The sequence below is a fragment of the Aythya ferina genome, assembly GCF_964211825.1.
Source record: "Aythya ferina genome assembly, chromosome: 3".
Taxonomy (NCBI): Eukaryota; Metazoa; Chordata; class Aves; order Anseriformes; family Anatidae; genus Aythya; species Aythya ferina.
In genome coordinates, this window is record NC_140298.1 from 117237026 (window position 1) to 117257251 (window position 20226).

The window sequence follows — 20226 nt, forward strand, 5'->3', positions numbered from 1 at the left end:
CTGTGGTTTAAACCAGGGAAATTCCTCCTTTTCAGGGAAAGAGGAAAAGTTATTTGAAAAAGGCTCATGTTGTTGTGGCCCTTGTTGTTGAAGTCCGATCCTGCTTCCTTTCAGACTAAACAAGACAAGCTTGCACAAAAGCAGGAGAAGGGAGCAGCAGCGATAGAAAACGCAGCTTCCGTTTCTGATGCTGTTTTGTAGCCTCACTGCTGGAGGAACACAGGCACCGCTCACAGTCTTGGCCCTCGCACTTGAATCTGGGAAATTTATATCAATATGACATTGACAGTGGTATAAAATGCTCTGTGGTGACGTCTCCTTACCCTCTGTAGGCAGTTCGAGATCCTGAGAAAAAGAAACAGGTGGAATAGTCAGATGTTGTTTTGAGGTCAGTGATTTTGGAGTCTGACTATCAAGTGCAGGATGATGAGAGCCAAGCAGACTCCTGGGGTGCTGTCAGTTGGCCTGTCTGGACTCATTTTTGTCTCTTCAACTTTTTCTGGCTTTTTTTCTCAAAGAATTCTCTGAGACAAGCAGCGGACAACTGAATATAAAGGCTTCTGCGCTGTGAGCTTGGCCAAACATTTGCTGGCATCTCAGAGTATCACATCACACCCTTTCTGTCCTCTCTACTGAAGTCCTACTGAAACTCTTTGCTTTGCCCTTGAAATTGTTTTTATGCTGGGATAATCCAGTGTGTTGCAGAGGTGGAGGTTTTGCTTTTCAGAAGCCGTTTCACGTACCAAAGAAAAGCACCCACTAAGTAAAGATTTTTATATTTTTACTACGTGGAGGAGATGTAAGTCCCTAACTCTGTCAGAGATGGGGAATTCTCATGAGAGTCCCAAGATGTGCATTTTCTCTTTGAACTTTTCTTGTTTGCAGGAGATTACACCTCCTCTTCCCCTTTAGAGTAGGTAGAACAGGCTGGTTCCCTCATCTTGCTACGCCAATTACAGTGTCAGATGGGGGGAAAACAAGTTGTTTCCCTGTGGACATACAGGGACACAGGCTATAGTTGCATCCCCACCCACACATAAGTTTCCCACTGTATTTGGTAGCCACGGGCAGCGTTCACGTAGTGTCTGTAACATGCTGTTCCTGATTTGTGCACCTCCAAAAATAACTTCTCCATCTCTGCAGGCTAAAGTTTGTTATTACCAAATGTGAAGATTGTGGGTTTTATCCTCCCCTTACTCCTTCCAGGTAAGGATCTCTCTTTGCGCAGTGAAGATGATCTGTCCTGCATATTTGGGAAGCGACAGAAGACTACAAAGACGCAGGTAAATGAGACTTCATTTTTCTTTTGTTTCCTTGCTTTGTTTTGGTCATAATAAAGGCATATCTAAATGTCTTGCTGCTAATGAGATTACCACATGTTTATCAAAAGCAAGGGGTCTTCTGCCCATGGAATCACTGGTTTCTGTGTAAAAGTTGCAGGTGGAGTGCCATTCTCTGAACTGTTAGAAGAGTGTATTAATACCTGTATAAATTGCTGTGATGTAACTTCTTTGGAATTAGGAATCTTCATTACTTCAATTTTACACTACTTAGGCGACATACGTTGCAAAATAGATAAATTTTCCTTCATCTGAAAGTTCCATAAACATCAGAAATAAAATCTGACATTCAGCAGCAACCGGCCAATCTCAGCAAGCTGCTTTGTTTTCACGAGAAGTGGGAAAGGTTTGCTCATCTTTGAGCAATAACAAATAGCTAGAAGACTTTTCCCCAACTTTGTGTAATGAGATCAATGTTTCTACTAGCATTTTTTATACTATTTATTAGCATTTTCCACTTGTGGAGAACAGATGAGCTATATCAGTATATGAGAAACATGCTTACACTGGGACATGACTAATGTATCCAGAAAGATTCTTTGGAAAAGATAACATCTGGAGAAACACAAATAAATGCGCTGCACGGATGGCACAGTTGATTCAGAGGTCTCTGAAGTCTCTTGCAGCTAAAGGGAAAGATGAGACCTGAAAAATTTGAATGGAAGTTTCTGGAATACCCTGTATGTATCTGACACCTTGCTTATTGTGCATACTCTTGAAAATTGTTTTGTAACTTCACTGTTAGCCACTGTGACATTTGGAAGGAGAAGAATAGGGGACAAATGCGCCGTAAGATCCTGGGCAGCAGTAAAAGTAATAAAATGTTTGTAGTTGTGTAAAGTATAGGTGGAATGACAAGGGGTTGTGAAGAAGAAATTGAGACTCACTGAGGATTCTTCGCTTGGAAGACCTCCTAATATGAAATACAAAATACTTCGGTGGGTGTCTCGGGTTAATTTGAAGGATTTGGTCTTGCTGTTATCCTGTGTTGTGTTATAATTTCAGAGAACATGCTGTAGGTTTTAGAGTTGCTGGTAGGAAAGCTGTTTTGTGGGTACTCTTTAAACTACAAAAATACATTCACAGCTAATTAAATGAGGAAGCTGGAAGAGGCATAAGCAAATCAAGAACTGTCCTGTCTTGTCTGCCACCGTCAATACCAGTGTGAACCTTTGTTACAAGTCACATGGTTTGGCTTGAAAGGTGAGAGCTTGGGAAGAGGCCGTCAGCCACAACAGAACCCATCTGAACTTAGCTGCTCTCTTGATAGAAGCATTTTGGGACTTCAGGTTAGAGATCTCAATTGTTAGGGATCTCAGATGCTGGAGGTAAACGTGCACCATCAGAACCCCCTGATTAACACTGCTCCTGCTCAGGTAAATATGCCAGAGATCCATCGCAGCCAGGTCAGTAAGAAACGAGCTGGAGTTTAGTGCAAATCCCCAGGAGACAGTGCTGTGGCTAAAGCAGTAGATTTTGCCCACCCGTGGGTTCTTCCGAATAGTTGCTCTCATTTTCTCTGCACGTTCCATATCTGGGGAAATTAAAATAAGTTTGGAAAGTGGTGCTGCTGCTTCTGGGGCTTTATCCTGCAGAACATTTCTTCTTTTGAGAGGCACTGGACATCATACGTGCTCGTGGCTGCTGTTGTGCATGTTTCCTTTCTACCCTCGCTGAACACTAAGCTAATGGTTCAGGGTTCTGGCAAAAACTTACAGGCTGTTCCCTGTTCATCGGCCAGATTTCCACATGCAAATATAGGCAGGAGGTAATATAATTTGGAGCTGCATTGTTGTCTTCTGGCTACTGTCTGCTGCTAAGCAGCCACAGGGAGAAAAAGCCAGAGGCAGCACAACTATGCTTTTTTTTTTTTTTTTTTTTTTCCTCCTTCATGGGTCAGAGATCTGTGGAGTTTGCACAGAACAAAAAAAAAAAATGCATTGCTCAGGCACTCCAGCTCAACAATTTCATTTCATTGCACCCATGAACTCTCTCTACCCTTCGCATCATGTTCCAGAGCCTGGTCGTTAAGGTGGCATAAATGGAACTGCCACATGAGGATTTGCAGTGCTGTTCCCTTTGCGTGTTTGCTTTCTGTTTTTTGAAATCCCTAGGCTCTGGGCATTGCCCGAACGTGGCAGGGAGAGTGCTACAGCAGCAGGAAAGCGCTGTCATTCTCCTGGAAGCAAGTTGTTCCTGTCTGTTCCGTGCAGAGATAATGTGGAAAGAGCCCTGCTGCCCGTCAGAGCCCTGGGGTGTACCTACAGGCTGTGGAAGGCCCTCGTTGCTTTTAATTGCAGCTCCTGCAGCCACTAATAACACCCGGGTGCTGCAGTTCTTGTTCAGAGCGGATAAGGACAGCTTCCATACGTACCTAGGTGCTACAACTGCTACTACTACAGTCAGTAATAGAATGGCTTGGGTTGGAAGGGATCTTAAAGACCATTTAACTCCAACCCACAAATAAATCAACTCGTATGTTCTGAGTTGTATTTGCAACTGAGATAATATACAGAAATTGGTCCTGTAGCTTAAAGACCTATCTTTAAGGCTTTTTCTGAGGTATTAGATTCTTTTTTTTTTTCTTGTTTTTCTTTCCAGAGATCCAATTACAGAAGCTTTCAGACTTCTGGAGGTCTCTAGATCAGAGTTGCAGGGTCAGCTTCAAGGTACTTGAGACTTTGTTGAACTAGAGTTTGACCACCTCCCTTAAAGCTTCCGATTTAAACCTCTGACAAAATTAAGTGAATGGATGAAGCATCAGTTGAGAAGTGAGAGACAGGAACATCTGGGAAAAATGAAATTCTTACACTATGAGCAGATTCAGCTGGATGAGCATTTGCAGATCTGTAGGCATTAGGGGTGCTGGAAGTTATGGAAAGGTTTCAGGATGTCTGCCATTGTCTGCTGGCATTATCACTAAGTTTTTCATCTGTAAGAGTTGCAGAGCTTTTCTTATTCCTAAGAGGTGTTGTACCCACTGCTTTTCTGTATTGACCAGTGTCCTATAGTGCTGTAGATCCTGGCAGTGGTATCATATTGATAATGATCAGCACTGTGGTAGTAGGTCTGGCTGTTGGTTGGCTGGTGTTACACCAATTTATTCCTTAAAGAATGGGAAAAGGGGGTGGGGGGAACCCAGGAAACTCCATCTGTGCTTACAGGCAAGTGGAATCCAGTGCAAGGACTCAAGGCTCGCTGATATGCTCAGGACTCTGACCCCACAAAATCATCCTGGCTCCTCTGAAGTGCTGGTCAAAAACATGTCACCCTGAACTGCTGCTGTGATAAAAGGTAAAAAATCAAAAATCAGCAAATCAAAAAAATAAAATAAAAATAAAAAAGTGAAGAGATGCTGTTCCAATTGGTCATGTTCAGTCTTTTCTGGTATGCTCATTAGCAATCATTTTATGATCTTGACCTGCACAAGTCTTTGGCAAAGATGTTTTGTGCTAGTTTGATCCATGGTGGTGTAACTGGAGAGCTGATCTTGGAGTCGCTTTGGAAATGTCTCAGTGGCCTGGCTCCTCTTGTGTCACACTGACACTACTGCAGCAAGTGGGGATGTTGAAATTTGGGTTATCTGCATTATCAAAGTAAAAGGGGAGTTGGCTAGAGGATTGTAAAGATTGCAAAAGAGTGGAATTGCAAGGGATATGGAAGGAAATGCTGTTTGCCCTTACGGGTTGAAAGGAGCTTCTCTAGAAAGGATAAAACCAGGATACTGGGTCTGCTGTTTTGATGGTGTTGGGATGTGTGTTCCTAATCTTAGGCACTTGCAACCTTTAATTCTCTTAAATATTAAACATAAAGGCAGTTTCCAAAAAATGTTGATAAATCATGTGTCCAACTAAAAACTCCTTAATAAACAACACAGGGACTCTTTTTTTTTTTAATAAAATAAAAAACGGGGGGAAGAAAACAATGGCTGGGCTTCAGAGTGGAATTAAATTGGAAACGTCTGCAGTTTTTCCCAGGGAGAGTAAATGATCGAAAATATTGAATTGTAATTATGATGCTCTCTGGGGACATGCGATGAGGACCTGTTTTGCAGGGTAAGATCTGCCAGACATTTTTTTTTGCCCCCACTTTCCCTCTAATTTTCTCACTTGCTTAGGAACACTGGGAGCTGGGGAGACAGAAAAACAAATTCCATTAGTTCCTATCTGGTTGAACTTCCTGGAACCCCCACTATTTTTTTTGCTTCTCAGAATTTCCTTCCTCCATCCAGCTGTGTTTCCTGATGAAGCCTTATCACTGGAGAAAATACTCCTGAGTGAGCCTGAGGATTTGGGAATGAGTTACAGACAGTCCCAGCTTGGTTGCTGAACAACATGAATCTGGCACTGATTTCGCTTTGGGGGCTGGGGGAGTAGTTCTGATTTGCTGGCGCATTTGTAATAACTCTGTTTGAGATGTGTACAAAACTGAATGTTTTGCATCCATCTCACTTCCACATCTCAGGCCATTCGATGAGTAATCTGCTTCCTCCAAATTTTTGTAACTTGGATATAAACCTGCGTAAGTTCCCTTAAACTGCCTAATCCAAGTAGCCCGAAAGTCTTGAGTTCGTGGTGATCTCTTCCGTGTTAGTCATTAGAAATGTAACTATCCGCCCTGTTGCTTTTTCACTTTTTTTAAAAAAAAAAATCAGGAAATTGTCTTCTGACACATTTTGCAGAACTTCCTCAACTGACTTACATTTCCCAGCACTTATCAGAAAAACTTGTTGGCTAATCTTAAGGGACATAACTGAAAATCCATTAAAGTCTGGCTCTGTCACTGGCTCACTGAAGCTCTGGGTAAGCTGATGCAATTCCCTACACCTCAACTTTCTCTCTGCAAAATACCAGTTGAGATACTAACGTTTGTGGGTTTGACAACTGGCTTTTAGGCAAGGGACAACTTCAGGGGGACAAACTTTCTTGTGTTTTCTTGCTCGCAACAAAAGTCTCTGTTTAGAACTTAAAGGGAACAAAAACCAGCAGAAAAGTTAGTTAATTTTTAACTTACACTTTTCACTGTTCTGCTTTGGAGACTTCAGCTAGCATGAGGTATTTAGGACTCAGAAGCAGAACAGAAAGAGGACATCAAAAACCTGGAGAGAGTCCAAAAGGATTTAGTAAAATGGGCGACAGGGTTAGAGGGCATGTCCTAGAAGGAGAGAGTGGAGGAACTGGATACGTTCATCTTAGAAAAGAGGCAGAAAAAGATGACCTCTCTGCCTATAAATATCTGGGGGCCGGGAGAGGGAGGAACAGAGGAAGGGAAGGGATAGTAATCAGGGTAGGCAAAAGCCAAGAATGGTGGTGGGGGTGAAAAACCTTCAATTAGAAAAAGGAAGACACAAGCTTACTCTTCTGCAGGCTTCCTCATAGTGATGTCAGCAGGGCAGTGGAAGAGTCCCCTAAGGGAAATCCCAGCTCCTTAGTAAGTGATGCCAAGGAAAAAAAAAAATTAACACTTTTAAACCCGTTGGAATGGGGAAAGGTGAATTGATTGAAGTAAAACATCTCCCAACAACTTCTTCTTTGAGCAGCTCATGTAATGAAGCTTGGTTTCCTGTGGTTGTGTTGTCCTTGGATTCTGTGGTCTAAAGGAGATGAGCTCATGCTGAAAGCCCTGTCCATGTGCATGCTGATCTGTTGGCCTTCTCTGTCCAGCTGCCTGTTTTCAGTAAATATTTCAGAGTCATAATGTGTTCGAAATCTCTAAGCTTCTGTTGGGGTGGACTGAAAAATTGCTGGAGAGACAGGAGCACGATGTACACAAATGTCTGGGCAGAACGAATGTGGAAACTTCACTTCCTTAAGAAACCACAGTAAAAATGTAGTTGCTGTCAGTGGGCTCCAGAGAAAGACAAAAGGAATATACTGAGACAGACTTTCACATCTTTCCTTTTTTTAATTACACAAGTATTATCAGGAAAAAAAATGCATTTTAGAGGCACTTGGCATCTCGTGCCTAGGTGCCATTATCACCATGCTACAGAGTTTGCCAGATTTGGGATTAAAATTTAGAACTTCATGCTTATTCCTGTATGCTTATTCCTGTGTGCTTATTCCTGTATGTGACTTCACCATTTCAGTACAGATGTAATGCGTTTTGTTGGCATTAGAAAGAATAAAAATACTTTATCAAGAATCAAGGGAAAGGAACACATAGGTAACAAAGGGTGGGATTTAGCCCCTGACTTTACAGAAGGTCTGGGCATCTTCTCCAGGCTCCCTTTGTAGTGATGAGACACTAGTGCCTAAACAGAAGTGTTTGCTTGCTCTAAAGATGATGAAGTATGAAACCAAACCCTTCCTGGAGATGTGAACCTCTGTACTGAGCATAGAAGGCATCTAATAGTGAGGTGCTCCTATCCTAAAAGTTATATCCTGAATATATTCTGTTTCACTGAAAGTTATGTTCTTATAAGCATATGGGTTACAGCCCAGCCCTCTTAACCTGTACAGTTCTTTTGAAAACTGTGGTGTGGTGTTTTTTTTTTTTTAACGTTGTTTTGTGAGAAGAGGCTGGTGACCTAGTGATGAAGTCAGCATGACCTGATGGTGCTTTTACACATCTGGTATCCCCAGGAGCCTGCTTCTGATCAGAAAATATTTGTGAGCCTCCAGTTCAACGCTGCTTTGACCAGTTTGGCTTGGTCATTCCTATTTTTTAGGACACATGATCTAGGGAATGGTAAGAGTCAGCTTACAGTAGGTTACTTCCCCTAGACTTTGAGGGGGAGTTCAGGGTGTTCTGTGGCATAAATATTAGACAATACCATTAGGTTTGTGTGTTCACCTGTTTTGTGTTTCTGACCACTTGAATAAAATGTATTAAAATTCCCATTAGCAAGGGCTTTTTAGTACTTCTGTAATATTTCAGTTACTTCTTAGGCCTCTAAGCTTTGCTCTGCTGCATACTGTGGACTCCTAGCAGCAAGAGGTGAAGATACATCTTCAGCGTACTCAGGTGGTACAGATGGAGCAAAGAATGTTAATTTGGGCCAAAATGGATGGAGTATTGCCTTCAGCTCCGGGCCCAGCACCAGGAGGTCGTGGAGCTGCTGGAGAGGGCCCAGAGGAGGCCCCGAGGAGGAGCAGAGGCTGGAGCCCCTCTGCTCTGGAGCCATCTGAGGGAGCTGGGGGTGCTGGGCCTGGGGAGGAGAAGGCTCCGGGGAGACCTCCCAGCGGCCTGCCTGGGCCTGAGGGGCTGCAGGAAAGAGAGGGCAGGCTTGGATTAGACATCAGGGAGAAATTTGTCACTATGAGGGTGGTGAGGCCCTGACGCAGGCTGCCCCGAGGAGTTGTGGGTGCCCCATCCCTGGCAGTGCCCAAGGCCAGGCTGGATGGGGCTGGGGACAGGGGTTGTGCCCATGGCAAGGGGTTCAAACCTCATGATCTTTAAGGTCCCTTCCAGCCCAAACCATTCTGTATTTCTATGATGTTTTTCATCGTTCTCCGTGCAGATGAGATTATTCCAGGAGCACTGGTAAAAATCGCTTTCCTCAGTGAGGTGTCAAGAGTAGCATTTTCAAAAAAAAGCACGAAGAACAAAATACTGATGTTTGCTGCCTATTTTGTAAGCACCTTGTTAATCAGCTGAGGATAAATTATTGTTTAGATATCAGCAAAGAAATGGGGAGGAAGAGACATCTCCTAGTCTGGAAGAAATGATGCTTTTTCTCCCCTCTTCATTGGAGAAGAGCCTTGCCTCTAGCCTTAGTTCCTTGGGGGGGTTGTTAGGAACTGAAGCAAAACTGGGAGGAGCTCTTTTGATTTATCTTCTTTCCTTCCCTTTTGGTCACTTCGATAGGCTTAAAGAGCCGAGTTGGCTTTAATGTGCTACCATTAGAGACCGTGCATTAGCTGGAATAAACCATCATGCCTCACAGTGAAAAATATCCCTTGATTGGCTAATTAATCAGTCAAAGGGGAATGACATGGCCCTCGGCTTGAGGGACTCTGCTGCACAGGTAAACAGGTCATTGATAAATGGTTTACCCACAAATTCATATATCAAGACAACTTAGTCATTTTTTAACTACAGTTTGTGTGAAAGCTGCACTGCATTTTTGGAAGTGTATTTTTGCTGCCCTTGCTTTTTGCATTGTGGGAGTTTTTAGGTTGTGAACGTTTTCAAGAAAAGCCCAAACAGAACTTCTGTTAAAAAAATGTAGTTCTGTTTCTGTGAATCACTTCAAAAAAAAAAAAAAAAAGAAAGAAAAAACAGCACAAAAAAGCCCCAACACCCAAAACAACAACAACAACAAAATCCCCCCTCAGGTTTAAAGAAGAAAAAAAAATCATCATTATGGCTTTTGCATTGAAATTAAGTATCATGGCTGATAGCTTTTTATCATTTAAATATACAGAGAGTATTCAGTAGGTGATACCAAGTCCTCATGAACAAAGCTCACGTCCATAAACGGGTCTGGGGAAATAACTGGGGAAATTCATGGATCTGGTAACAGACAGTGCTGGCTTTCACCATCTAATCTTCTGTATACCATATAGCATTTTATTCTGAAAAAATGGTTCCCTGGTGGGAACCAGGGAACTCTCTTCACTGAGAGTTTGAGGAGGTGGGAGAGGAGTGGAGAAGAATCCAGCTTGAAACAAAATAGCAAAAAACAGATCCCATTCTTCTTCATGGGATATGTAAGTAGTGTTAAAGCAGTGTAGCTGTATAAGGTGCACAGCACAAATCCTAGTTGTGCTTTTTTTTAAACCAGTGTATATTGTTACCTAAGAATATGTGGAGAATGCCGGAGAGTGAAGTTACCTTTATTTTCACCATGAGTAATCCCTTCCTACCAAACAGTCCTTGTCATTGGCCTGCGCGTTTATAGGATGACTTTGTTTTGTTTTTCCTTTTAAAAATATTTGTCTGATCAAAGCGTTTTCTTCAAATAAATAAATAAAATTCCAGTGCAGTCGTTCAAAACAAGAAAAAGTACACTTTTTGATCCTATCACAACAGGATTTGTATATGGAAGCGTGAACTAAGCAGGTGGCTTCCTGTTGATTTTAAAGCCAGGTGGGCAAGTTCTTGACAGTGAGTTGATCTCGCAGGCTGCTACCTGCCCTGCTTTCCCTGGTGTCCTGGTGCAAGAGTGTGCTGGCTGCTTTATCCTTCTGCTGGTGTAGCACAGAGCCAAGGGGATGGTCCTGAGGTAGCATTTGGGGGTTGGTCTCTTACAGGAATAATGGTACTGTGGAAATGAGAAGAAAATAGCAGTGTGAATTCTCTCTCAGAAATCAGAATCCATATTTTATTATCCTCCAAGGTGGCCAGATCCACTCAAACAGCATACAGAAGGGTTGGAAGTTCACAGCATGGTCTTATTTTTGCTAAGTTTAGTTATAAAAGAGCAACCGACCTTTCTGCAAAGGTATGTTCTGATTTTGGGGTCATCAAACTGATTGTGGAACTGCTCGTTGGTTTAGATGGATTAAGTAAACCAGAAGTTGGAGCCAAAGAAATGATTTGACTTGAGAATGTGCATAAAATCAAAGAAACAAGCTTTTCCACTTCCAATCCAGTATTTTGACTTCCCTAATGAATTATTCCATCTTCAGCTGTGAACATTTCCTTTTTTTGTTCTCCAGTCAGGATGAATATCTGCGGTTAGAGTATGCCTTGATAGTTAACTTTCCCATCAGGGTAACTTGGAGAGTGCATGAGATACTCCTTCCTCTTTGACCTCATTTCAGCCACCTGACACGTTTTAAACGTTTGGCAATTTGAACTTAATTTGAGCTCTTTTGAGTTTTGTCAAAGTAATATGACAAGGCGAAGAAATCCTTTTTGTGTGTGTTTGTTTGTTTTTTCTTGCATCTACAGCCTTACTCTGCAAGCCCTCATCAATGCCCTTTTGAATAATTTTGTTGCTGCCATATATAAATGCAAATGTGACCCGTGGACTAATGTCACTCATTTGACCATTGCTAATGGCTGCACAAAGACCTCAGTTAAAAAAAAGAGTAGGAGGGTGATGGAGATCATGCACTGGGATAGTGGATATCTTCCACATTCTGTTTACTTTAACATCATCTTTAAATTGTCAGGTACCACTATCTTGCTGTGTTTTGTTGCAGAATGCTTTCTAGGAAGCACGTAAGGATGAATGTTGTCCAACTTTGACTGCTAAGTCAGATCTTCTTAAGAGGGGAGAGCAAGGAAGCAAGCTGAAGTAAGCAGAAAAAAATAATGGAGAGGAGTTGAAGTAAACCTGAGTTTTGCTCAGCTGGAAAGCATTTGGGTTCCTGACTGTACAGATTCTGAAGTTGCTGTGCACGTGACAGTGTCTGAACTCTTCTTCCCTGCGCTGGATTAGGTGATCTGACATCTGTCTGTTGTGCCTGGTTTGTTTTGTCTCTCCCTGGGGGAAATTGGTTGTGCATTCAAGTATTTTGATTTGGCAGACTCTCAGTAATACGAACCCAGTGGGTATTAGTGAAGACAAGTTGAAGTGTGCTCTGGCTTCGGAGCGGATGGAAGATGCTGGCTATGATAATCAGTTTCTGTGGAAGCTTGCTGCACAGTCTGCGATGGACCTCCAGAAAGTTCTGCATAGATGAGCTTTAAGCTGCTGGTAGAAAATCCTCGTCTGCCTCAGGATCCAGGTTCACTGAGGCTGTTTTGGTGAGGAGCTTTCAGATGAGGTGAATGTAAGCAATAGCCGTTACACTGAGCTTTGAGCTCAAGATCGGGTATGATTTGACATGGGATACTAGAGGGGCCAAGGCATAAGAAGACCTTCAAGATGATCAATACCTGACAAGTCACATCATTAAATCGTGTCCCTTAGTGCCATATCCACACGTCTCTTAAATACGTCCATGGATATAGATGCCACCACTTAATTAAGGAGGAGTTTTTTTGCTCCTCCCCACCTCTCATCTACTCCTTTAACTCTTACTGACAATCAGAAAGGCGCCGTAGTCTGCACCAAACTCACCAAGGTGCCTGGAACACTTCATAGGTTTACCTGTTTCTCAGCAAAATAGCTATAAAGGCCTGGATAACATTAGATGTGGAATTTCTCTGCAACTGCTAACATGGAAACACTCAGAAATTTGATGTGAAAAGTGTCACTGAAAGCAGCAAAGACAACTTCTTGAATTCTGTTTTGATGTATGGCATATCAGAGGCTATTAAGTCTGCCTGCCACTGCTTGTCATGTTCAAGTGAAAGCTATTTCTTCCAGCAATTCTGAAATCATCTGAGGGCTTCAAATCTTTATGTACTTGCCTGGCTCGGCTCAGCTCATCCTGGAACTGGGTCTTAGCAAACAACACATTTAGTCCAGTGGGTTACAGAGTTTGCTAGGTATGCTCTTGATCTGTCCACTAATGGTATCAGTTCAAAGCTCAAATTGTTCCATGAAGACCACCCTAAGTCTCCTTATATAAACCTTTTGGTGCTGAATCTGGGGCAGCGATATAACGAAACACACGATGGGTCGAGTTATGCAGTCCTCCAGTTTGCTTCTACCTAAAAACCTTTGTCCTCCTGAACTGGAAAATGAACATTTAGTGGGGAGCAATTCGGTGTTGGTCAGTGACCTGATTTCAGCCACTTTATGTCTGTGGCTGCGCTGATGCTGAAAGCTTCAGCATCCATTTACATTTCATCTTAAAAGCAGGGGGAATGCTGGGCCAACCTTTGAGGTGATGAGAGAAAATTGTGTAATCTCAGACGTCAGCAAGTGGCTGGAAGAGGAAGCTTTTTGTTGTAACTTGCACACTAACAAGTTGGAAGGCGAGGTGTCCCCGTTTTAACTCATGCCTTGTTAAGCCTTCTGTTAGCTGCTGCTTTTAAGCTCCTCTCTCCTAGCCCCTTGGCATTTTTTATGCCAAGATGGATTGGAGCGTGTGAGTTTTCTGTAGAGGACATCACCCCGCAGTGGATCCCAGGAATTTGGCTCAGGTGAGGCACAGCGAGCTCATGTCAGGGCTCTGGTTCGCTTTTACTGTCCTCCTTGCACGTCCTCCAAGTCACTTCTGTGCATCCCAGTTGCAAATCCCTAAAATCCAGGGGCGATTCACACACGCCACATAGGTGGTATTAGTCCAATTCGTGTGAAGTTTGTAGTTCTTTACGAAATGCATTGAAATATTTAGATAAAAGTGAGCATGTTTAATTGGAAAGTGTATCATGCATGTGTTTTTTTTTTCCTGCTGGCTATTTCTGGAGCACTAGCAGAGCTGCTGGAAGCATTCTGCACGTGCTTTACCTATTTACCTCTTGAATTCTACAGCCAGAGAATGCCTCTAAAAGCGATGCTGTGGTTTTAGGACACCGGAACTTAATTAAAACTTCCAGAGATTCCTCAGGCGTGACCGTCTCCAGCTTTTCTGAAATCCTTGCAAACACCAGGCTGTGTACATAAAGCCAGGATGGGAGGGGAGAGCGTGCTCGGAGCCACCACGTTGCTGAGATCTGAGGGCGAGGGTCTGTAACCCGGCGGGGCCGTGCACCTCGGAAAGCTGGGGTCAAGCACGAGGTGAAGAAGTATCTACCTGCCCGAGTGTTTGTATAAACGGTTGCTTCTGGTAAAGTGAAGTAGCAGCCCTTGTTTTGACAGCTAGTACTTAATGTATCACTTGGGCTGCTGATTCCCTGACATCCATTCATTACAAGCAGACCTCCTCTGACCGGTGCTCACCAACCAGAGCGCTGCAGGGCGGTGGTTTTTTTTCTTTTTTTTTTCTTTTTCTTTTTTTAATAAGCCGAGTGTTTCTCAGTTACCAAATGGCAAAGGAATGCTGTGTGTAGCAACTGCGATGGATCGCATCCAAGGGCACAAAATATGGCCTGCTCCTTTTTCCTCCGTTGTCGTAGGGAAATGGGTGTCTCCAAGAGACGCCCATCGGCATAGCCCTCGCTCTTTAGCAACAAGAGTCTGGGTGTGCAGATTTTTAACACTTGCCACTAGAAAACAGAGGTTTGTCACTCCTGGCAACTGACTTTACAAAAACACTGATAACAATAAAGGGCTTCGTGCCCAGTCCTGGCTTCTGCTTGCTTTCTGGGAATCTTCAAGCGTGGTGGTGGTGCTGCTGCCCCCTCTGCTTTAACCCTCGGAGCCGTACCTGGATGGCAGAACTCACGGTGAGGTTTGTAGAGCCTGGCTGGTCCCAGAGGTCTTCTGTACCGCAAAAGTCTGGCACCTCGACACACTTACCAGTATCTAAAGCATACAGCGCAGAAGCCTCACAGGGCTAATGCAGATATTGTTCAAATCACAGTCTAGGTTTGAAGTTGACTTAATTTTGAGGCCTCTTTCTTTCCTTGTCAGAATTAGCAGAGCAAAACGCTCTTTATCTGAGGACGTAAGGGCTTAGGTAAATCTATGGGGCTGTAAAATGTTCCTGTTTTCAGTGATATTCCTTGCTGCAGAGTCAGCTGAAGGAAAATCATGTGCAGGTGCCTCCGCCGCTTGAGTACGCGGCGTGACTTCGTGGCTTAACGTGTCAGCGTGGTGGCTTTGCTCTAGGGTGACTAATCTGCAGGCAGATGTTCTCCAGTGCTGATTTTGCTGCATGGGGATGACAGGAACCTTCAGCAAAGAGACATTCAGGCAGCTGGATCTGCTGACATCTTCAGCTGCTGCAGCAGGGTTCGTCAGCGTTTGCCTGTCAAAGCTCTCGGACTAGGACTGAGCCGGGCCACTGTGGGACAAAGCCTGGAAAAATAAAGGTGAAAGTGTGTGTATGGGAAGGGATGGAAACTGGCAGTATTCTGTGTGAGCTTGCAAGGCTGGGGAGCTGGGAAAAAAATATCTGGAGCTGATGTCAGGCAGTAAAGCTTTAGGACTCTGCCATGACATCTCCAAAGTGCTTCTTGTACTTATTTTTTCAAGAAGCTTTCCTTTTTTATGGCTCAGAGTTTTGAACTGTAGCTGCAAAACTCTTTCGTCCTAATTAGTAACTGGTTCCTCTGGAACCTGTATTGTCAGGCTGGTGGAAGAATTCCGTCCTCGTGGCTCTGAAGTCCTTGAAAGAAAGCATGAGATTGCTCTCAAGGGAGAGCCGTGGCGTTTAATAACACTTAAGGGTCCTGACACACAATCATCTTCAGGGTGTCATACGAGAGGTACCCACTTAGCTTTCTTGTGTCCTTCAGGTTATCTTGTTGCTGTGGAGATTCACTGATAATGATGGAGTCAAGACAGTGCTCTCCAATTGTTTCAGAGCTAAGCTGGAGGCCTGAAGGAGAGGGAGATTAATCCTAGCTGAGAGGTTAAACTTTAGTGATGTAACATCTAAGGAGCAGGGGAAGAGAAGAGCACCAGTGAAGGGTCATTTCACCCACTTACGGTCTGACCCGTGCGTTTGAGGGTCACCTCTCTCCATTGAATATGATGATTTTGGCCTCCAGATTTAAAGCCTCGGCTAAGGATAAATATTTTGAATGGATTGTGCTTTGGGTACAGCTCTTGCTTTATATATATATATATATATATATATATATATATATATGTTGCAAATGCTTACAGGATATTTCAATTCTGGATGTATGCTTAGGTAACGCGTGACATTTGTGACAGTCTCTATTTTACAGATCTTGGTACTGCCAAAACGGATCAGTGTGCAGAACGTGGATAGGACTTCAAGGAACCTTGGGAGGGACCACGTGAATACAAATCGTTCTGTAAATAAATGTCATTCGTTTGCATACAGTGACATAACATCACTATACACAGATGATCTTGCTTTCCCCTTCTAAATCTCTTTCCTTAATCAGCTTTTACAAATAAAAATACACGTATGTCGGAGATCCGAGCAGGAAGACTTTTTAAAGCAGTAGCTTTATGCGCCCAAAAATTTCCAGGCACCTTTTTCCCACCGTGTCTGTCTCAGAATCGGTACCCGGTCGTTATTTAGGAGGGCAGATTATTGACTTTTCTCTAACATTTGGGGCATGCTACGTGTTTGAAAATTACACCGACTCCTTTATCACTGCCAGTCACCGTCAGCAACGCTACATTCCCTGCCTGACACGAGGGAGGTTTGCCCTGAATAAATGTGGTAGATAAATGGTCTTTCTGTTCCTCAGAAGAATTTGGGCCACTTCTCAAAGTTGGTGCCAGAAGTACAGTAGCAGAGTGGCATGGTTCAAGTTAATTGCACTCTGATTTTAGTTAAAAATCTAACTAGCTTGTCAGCTTTGAATTTATATTTTCACAGTTCACTAGGGAGTGATAATGGGGAGGCTTTGATGTAGCTTGCTGCTTTTTGCTTTGTACCAAATGCTCCCAAGTTTAGTAAATAAACATTTTCGGTGGGCAGGGGGGCCGTGAATGAGCACTTAGAGCTGGCCAGAGCCGTGGTATTCCCTCACCAAGGGACAGCAGGGGTGGCGGAGCTGCAGGGCTGGCACGTTAAACCCGATCTGCACGGAGCACCAAGGTTGAGCTCTCGAAGAAACAGCTCATCAGAGATTTGTTAATTAGGTGTTGCTGGAGATTTGCTGAAACGGTGAAGCTGTGATGCACAGAGCACTACCTGTTAACTCTTGAATATCCCCGTGATATGTTTGCTGCTCTTCTCCACTCCCAGAATCAGAGGCACGCTGTTTTAATGACCTGGGCTTCCCGAGGCTGTCCTGAGCAGCAAGTTTTTGAGAGAATGTTAATGTGAAACTGGTCCAGAACCCTTAATAATAGACTGTGGATTGTATACCAAGAAAAACTTTAAAGTGTTTTTTTATGAAAGCTGGTGGTTCTGGCTTTAATTGGAATCAAAGTTTCTCTCCCCTATTATTTTTAAAAATAGATAGAGAGAAAGGTTTGTGATGTATAGAGCTGTATACTCTACCCCTACCCTATAACCAGTGAGAAAGGACCCAGCCTGCTTGATCATCTTTCAAAGTACAGAAGCACAAAGCCATGCTGCTCCCTGTTTGAAAGCATTAATAGGGTGTGTTATACTTTATCCTAATATAGTAGTTAACTTGCTGTTCAAGAAACTACTAGGTTTCATACCTCCCAGGCACCTGTTCTCTGGTTCAAGGGCAGATCAGCTTTTAAAGGTTGCAGAGCTTCCCCCTAGTTCTTGTTTAAAACCATTTCTTAACCCTTTTAAAGCGTTTTTAAATATATGCTTAATTTTTGGTTCTCTTTAAATGAAGATCGATCACTTAGCCTTCTGCTTTACCTGTTTTCTCTGGCGATATGCAAACCAACTACCGAGCTGTTTAAAAAGGTGCAAGTAGTTTCCTTACAGTTGTAGCCAGTTGCATTTTCCTGGATGGACAGATTCCAACGCCAGAACCTTCTTGCAGCAAAGACCTCGTGGCACGCACGAGCTTCCTTCTAGCAGCCAGGAGTTTATCCGCTGCAGCAGAAACTAGCTGTCACCAGTGGAAATCATCCCTAAAATACTTCAGGGACTAAGGCAAGCTGAGTATTTATCCAGTGACCTTGAGCTCTCTCATCAGGGGGCTGCCAGACTTTGGCGATCTGTCCTCTGAGCTGCTCTTTCCGCTGCAGGTGCTTTTCCAAAGCGAGCAGGCTGCCTTCCGACGTGGATATAAACTGCTGCCCTTGTACGTGAGCTTACACAAGACCACCAAAAGGTGGCTAGCAGGAATGTGGACTAATCTCATTCCACTAACCCAGCCAAAATGGGGATGTGCATTGCCAAAACTGCATCCAGTCGCTCCAAGGAGTCCAACAGGAACTCCAGGCTACAGGCAGGTTTTAACCATCTGAGTGGGAAGCAGCTTTCTGTGTTGCAAGCCCTGCAACATTGATTTCAGCACCTGGCTGGGATGGTTCAGAGGTAATGCCATCGCCTAGAGGGACAGCTGGCTTTATTTAAAGAAATGTTGAGTTTTGTCCATTCTGAGCTGGAAGTGGCACAATTTAAAACTTCATTTCTTCAGAAGCGTCTTGAAGGGGCATTCAACAAAGAGAATCCATTCATAAAGCAAATGATCTGAAATATTTACTTTTAGAAACCAGCACTGCTTTAACTTAACATATGGAGACTTTCTAAATTTTAGTGTAGATCATGTTGTTTGCATTAATATTAACAGAGCACACCTAGCTTTGAAATAAGTAAGCTTCACAGGGAAAAGAGTCAAACAGCTAGCTTTTAACAAAGCATACGTTTGAGTTGTGCTCAAAATTACTGCCTGGTCTGGTAAGCAGTGAATTCTAAAATTATTTGCTGGGGGTAGGATGTTGCTCTCCATTGTTGTTTTTTTTTTTTTTTTTTCTAAGTTTTGACAGAAGATTCTCTTATGCCTTTAAAAAGCTCACACACATTTCATTAGGTTGTCTTGTCACTGCGTTTGCTTTTTCACTACATCCACATGTGGCTGTCCCATGAGGAATGTTTAGGATGTCAAGCACGTGTCATACCTGTACTAACATAAAGTTGGAGTACGGGCTGGCTGCTGAGTGTGGACACGAGTTGGCTGTGCCCATGGCCTGTGTGGGTTGAAGTGGCTTGGAGTGTGTCTCCTGGAGACCTTTATGTAATACACAGTTAGGATTTTCGTGTTTCTTTCGCCCTTTTTCTGATATTATATCTGTTCTCGGTACAGAATGTATTATACAGGACCTGGTTTGAATAGTCGTGTAAGTGCTGATAAAGTACAAAATGCTGAGTCTGAGATTGATCACGTAACTCGGCTCCTTCCAGTTCTGCACTAAGATTATTTAGACAATCATAATTGTTATTTACATAATTATGTACTGTTCATTTCTCTGGAAATAGCACTCAGATAATGAACAGCTATTCAGTATTTTGTTTTCATTGAGGGTGTGGCCTGGGCCTTTATTTACTACATGCTATTTAAACACTGCTCAGAAGACAATTATGAATATTTATGCTAGATTTCTACATTGTTGGCTACCGTAGTATCTAAATCCTTTCTTCTCAGCATGTCTTCGATGGTCTGGGGAAGATAGGAGCTAATTTTAGAAGATGGTTTGTTATATCCTGAAGATGTGGGATGATCCAAAGGAGTCCGAGCAAGGAGAATTTCACCCTCGGTTGTCCCAGTCCTTATAATGTTGCTTTGAGATGGAGAGAGTACAATCCCAACCATTTGATGGGCAGTTAAGCTCAAAAAGTGTATTTGTCACTGGTAAATTTAAAAAACAAACAAACAACAACAAATAAAAAATGGGGTTCTGGCCTCCAGTTGTCCATGCTATGAAGCTGGAAGCACAGCCCTGGCCAGAGGACAGTAGCATACAATGCCTTGGCCTGTTTTAGGAAATTTCCACCTATCAGAATTTGGGTGCACCGTTTTGTTATGATGCAGTATGGGTGTCTACTGATTTCAGGTTTGCAGGTTGAGACATCTGGAACCTCAGCTTTTTTTCTTCGCGTTGCTTCACTCCATAAAGCTGCCTGTATTCACAGTGCTGCTGCTCTTGACGAAAGAAAAGCTCCGAGTGTTTTTCAGATTGAGGTTTTTGACAGGTATATATAAGAAGAGAAACAGAAAGAAGGGCTTGACTTCATCTCAGTGTGCTCTATGGCCAAGGCCAACGTAAAATTGAATCTCTCAGGTCAGTACTCGTTTAATTTAACCACAAAACTCTCGTCTGTTTGGCCCTGTGTGTTTTGCACTAGGTGAGATGGGGTCCTGCAGAGCGCTGCCTCCTGTAGTGCAAACCTCTGACTCATCTCTGAAGAAGTCTGCCCTACTCGCTGCGTGAGGGGAGGTCCTCTTCAAAATATAGCACTCAGTTGTGCAGCTAAAATGGTATCGGTATGCAAAAGCACAAAGGTGCTGAAAGAGCTAGGCACCTAAATATTCTTGTGGATCTGGATTGTAGTAATTTCTGCAGCTCCCATAGACTTCTGTGACTGTTTAATGGGTTATACATATGAATATTTGTTCATCCTTCCACATATTCCTG

The 20226-nt window shown here is 43.2% G+C and overlaps 1 protein-coding gene across 2 annotated transcripts in view; it reads left to right on the forward strand.

The window, feature by feature from the left end:
- The window catches only part of PINX1 (PIN2 (TERF1) interacting telomerase inhibitor 1), a 59550-nt gene that overhangs the window by 12051 nt on the left and 27273 nt on the right, over positions 1-20226 (forward strand). For both annotated transcript variants that reach the window (XM_084514265.1, XM_084514266.1), the window contains exon 6: positions 1207-1283. In XM_084514265.1, coding sequence (XP_084370391.1) covers positions 1207-1283 — 77 coding nt within the window. The remainder of the gene's footprint in view (positions 1-1206; positions 1284-20226) is intronic.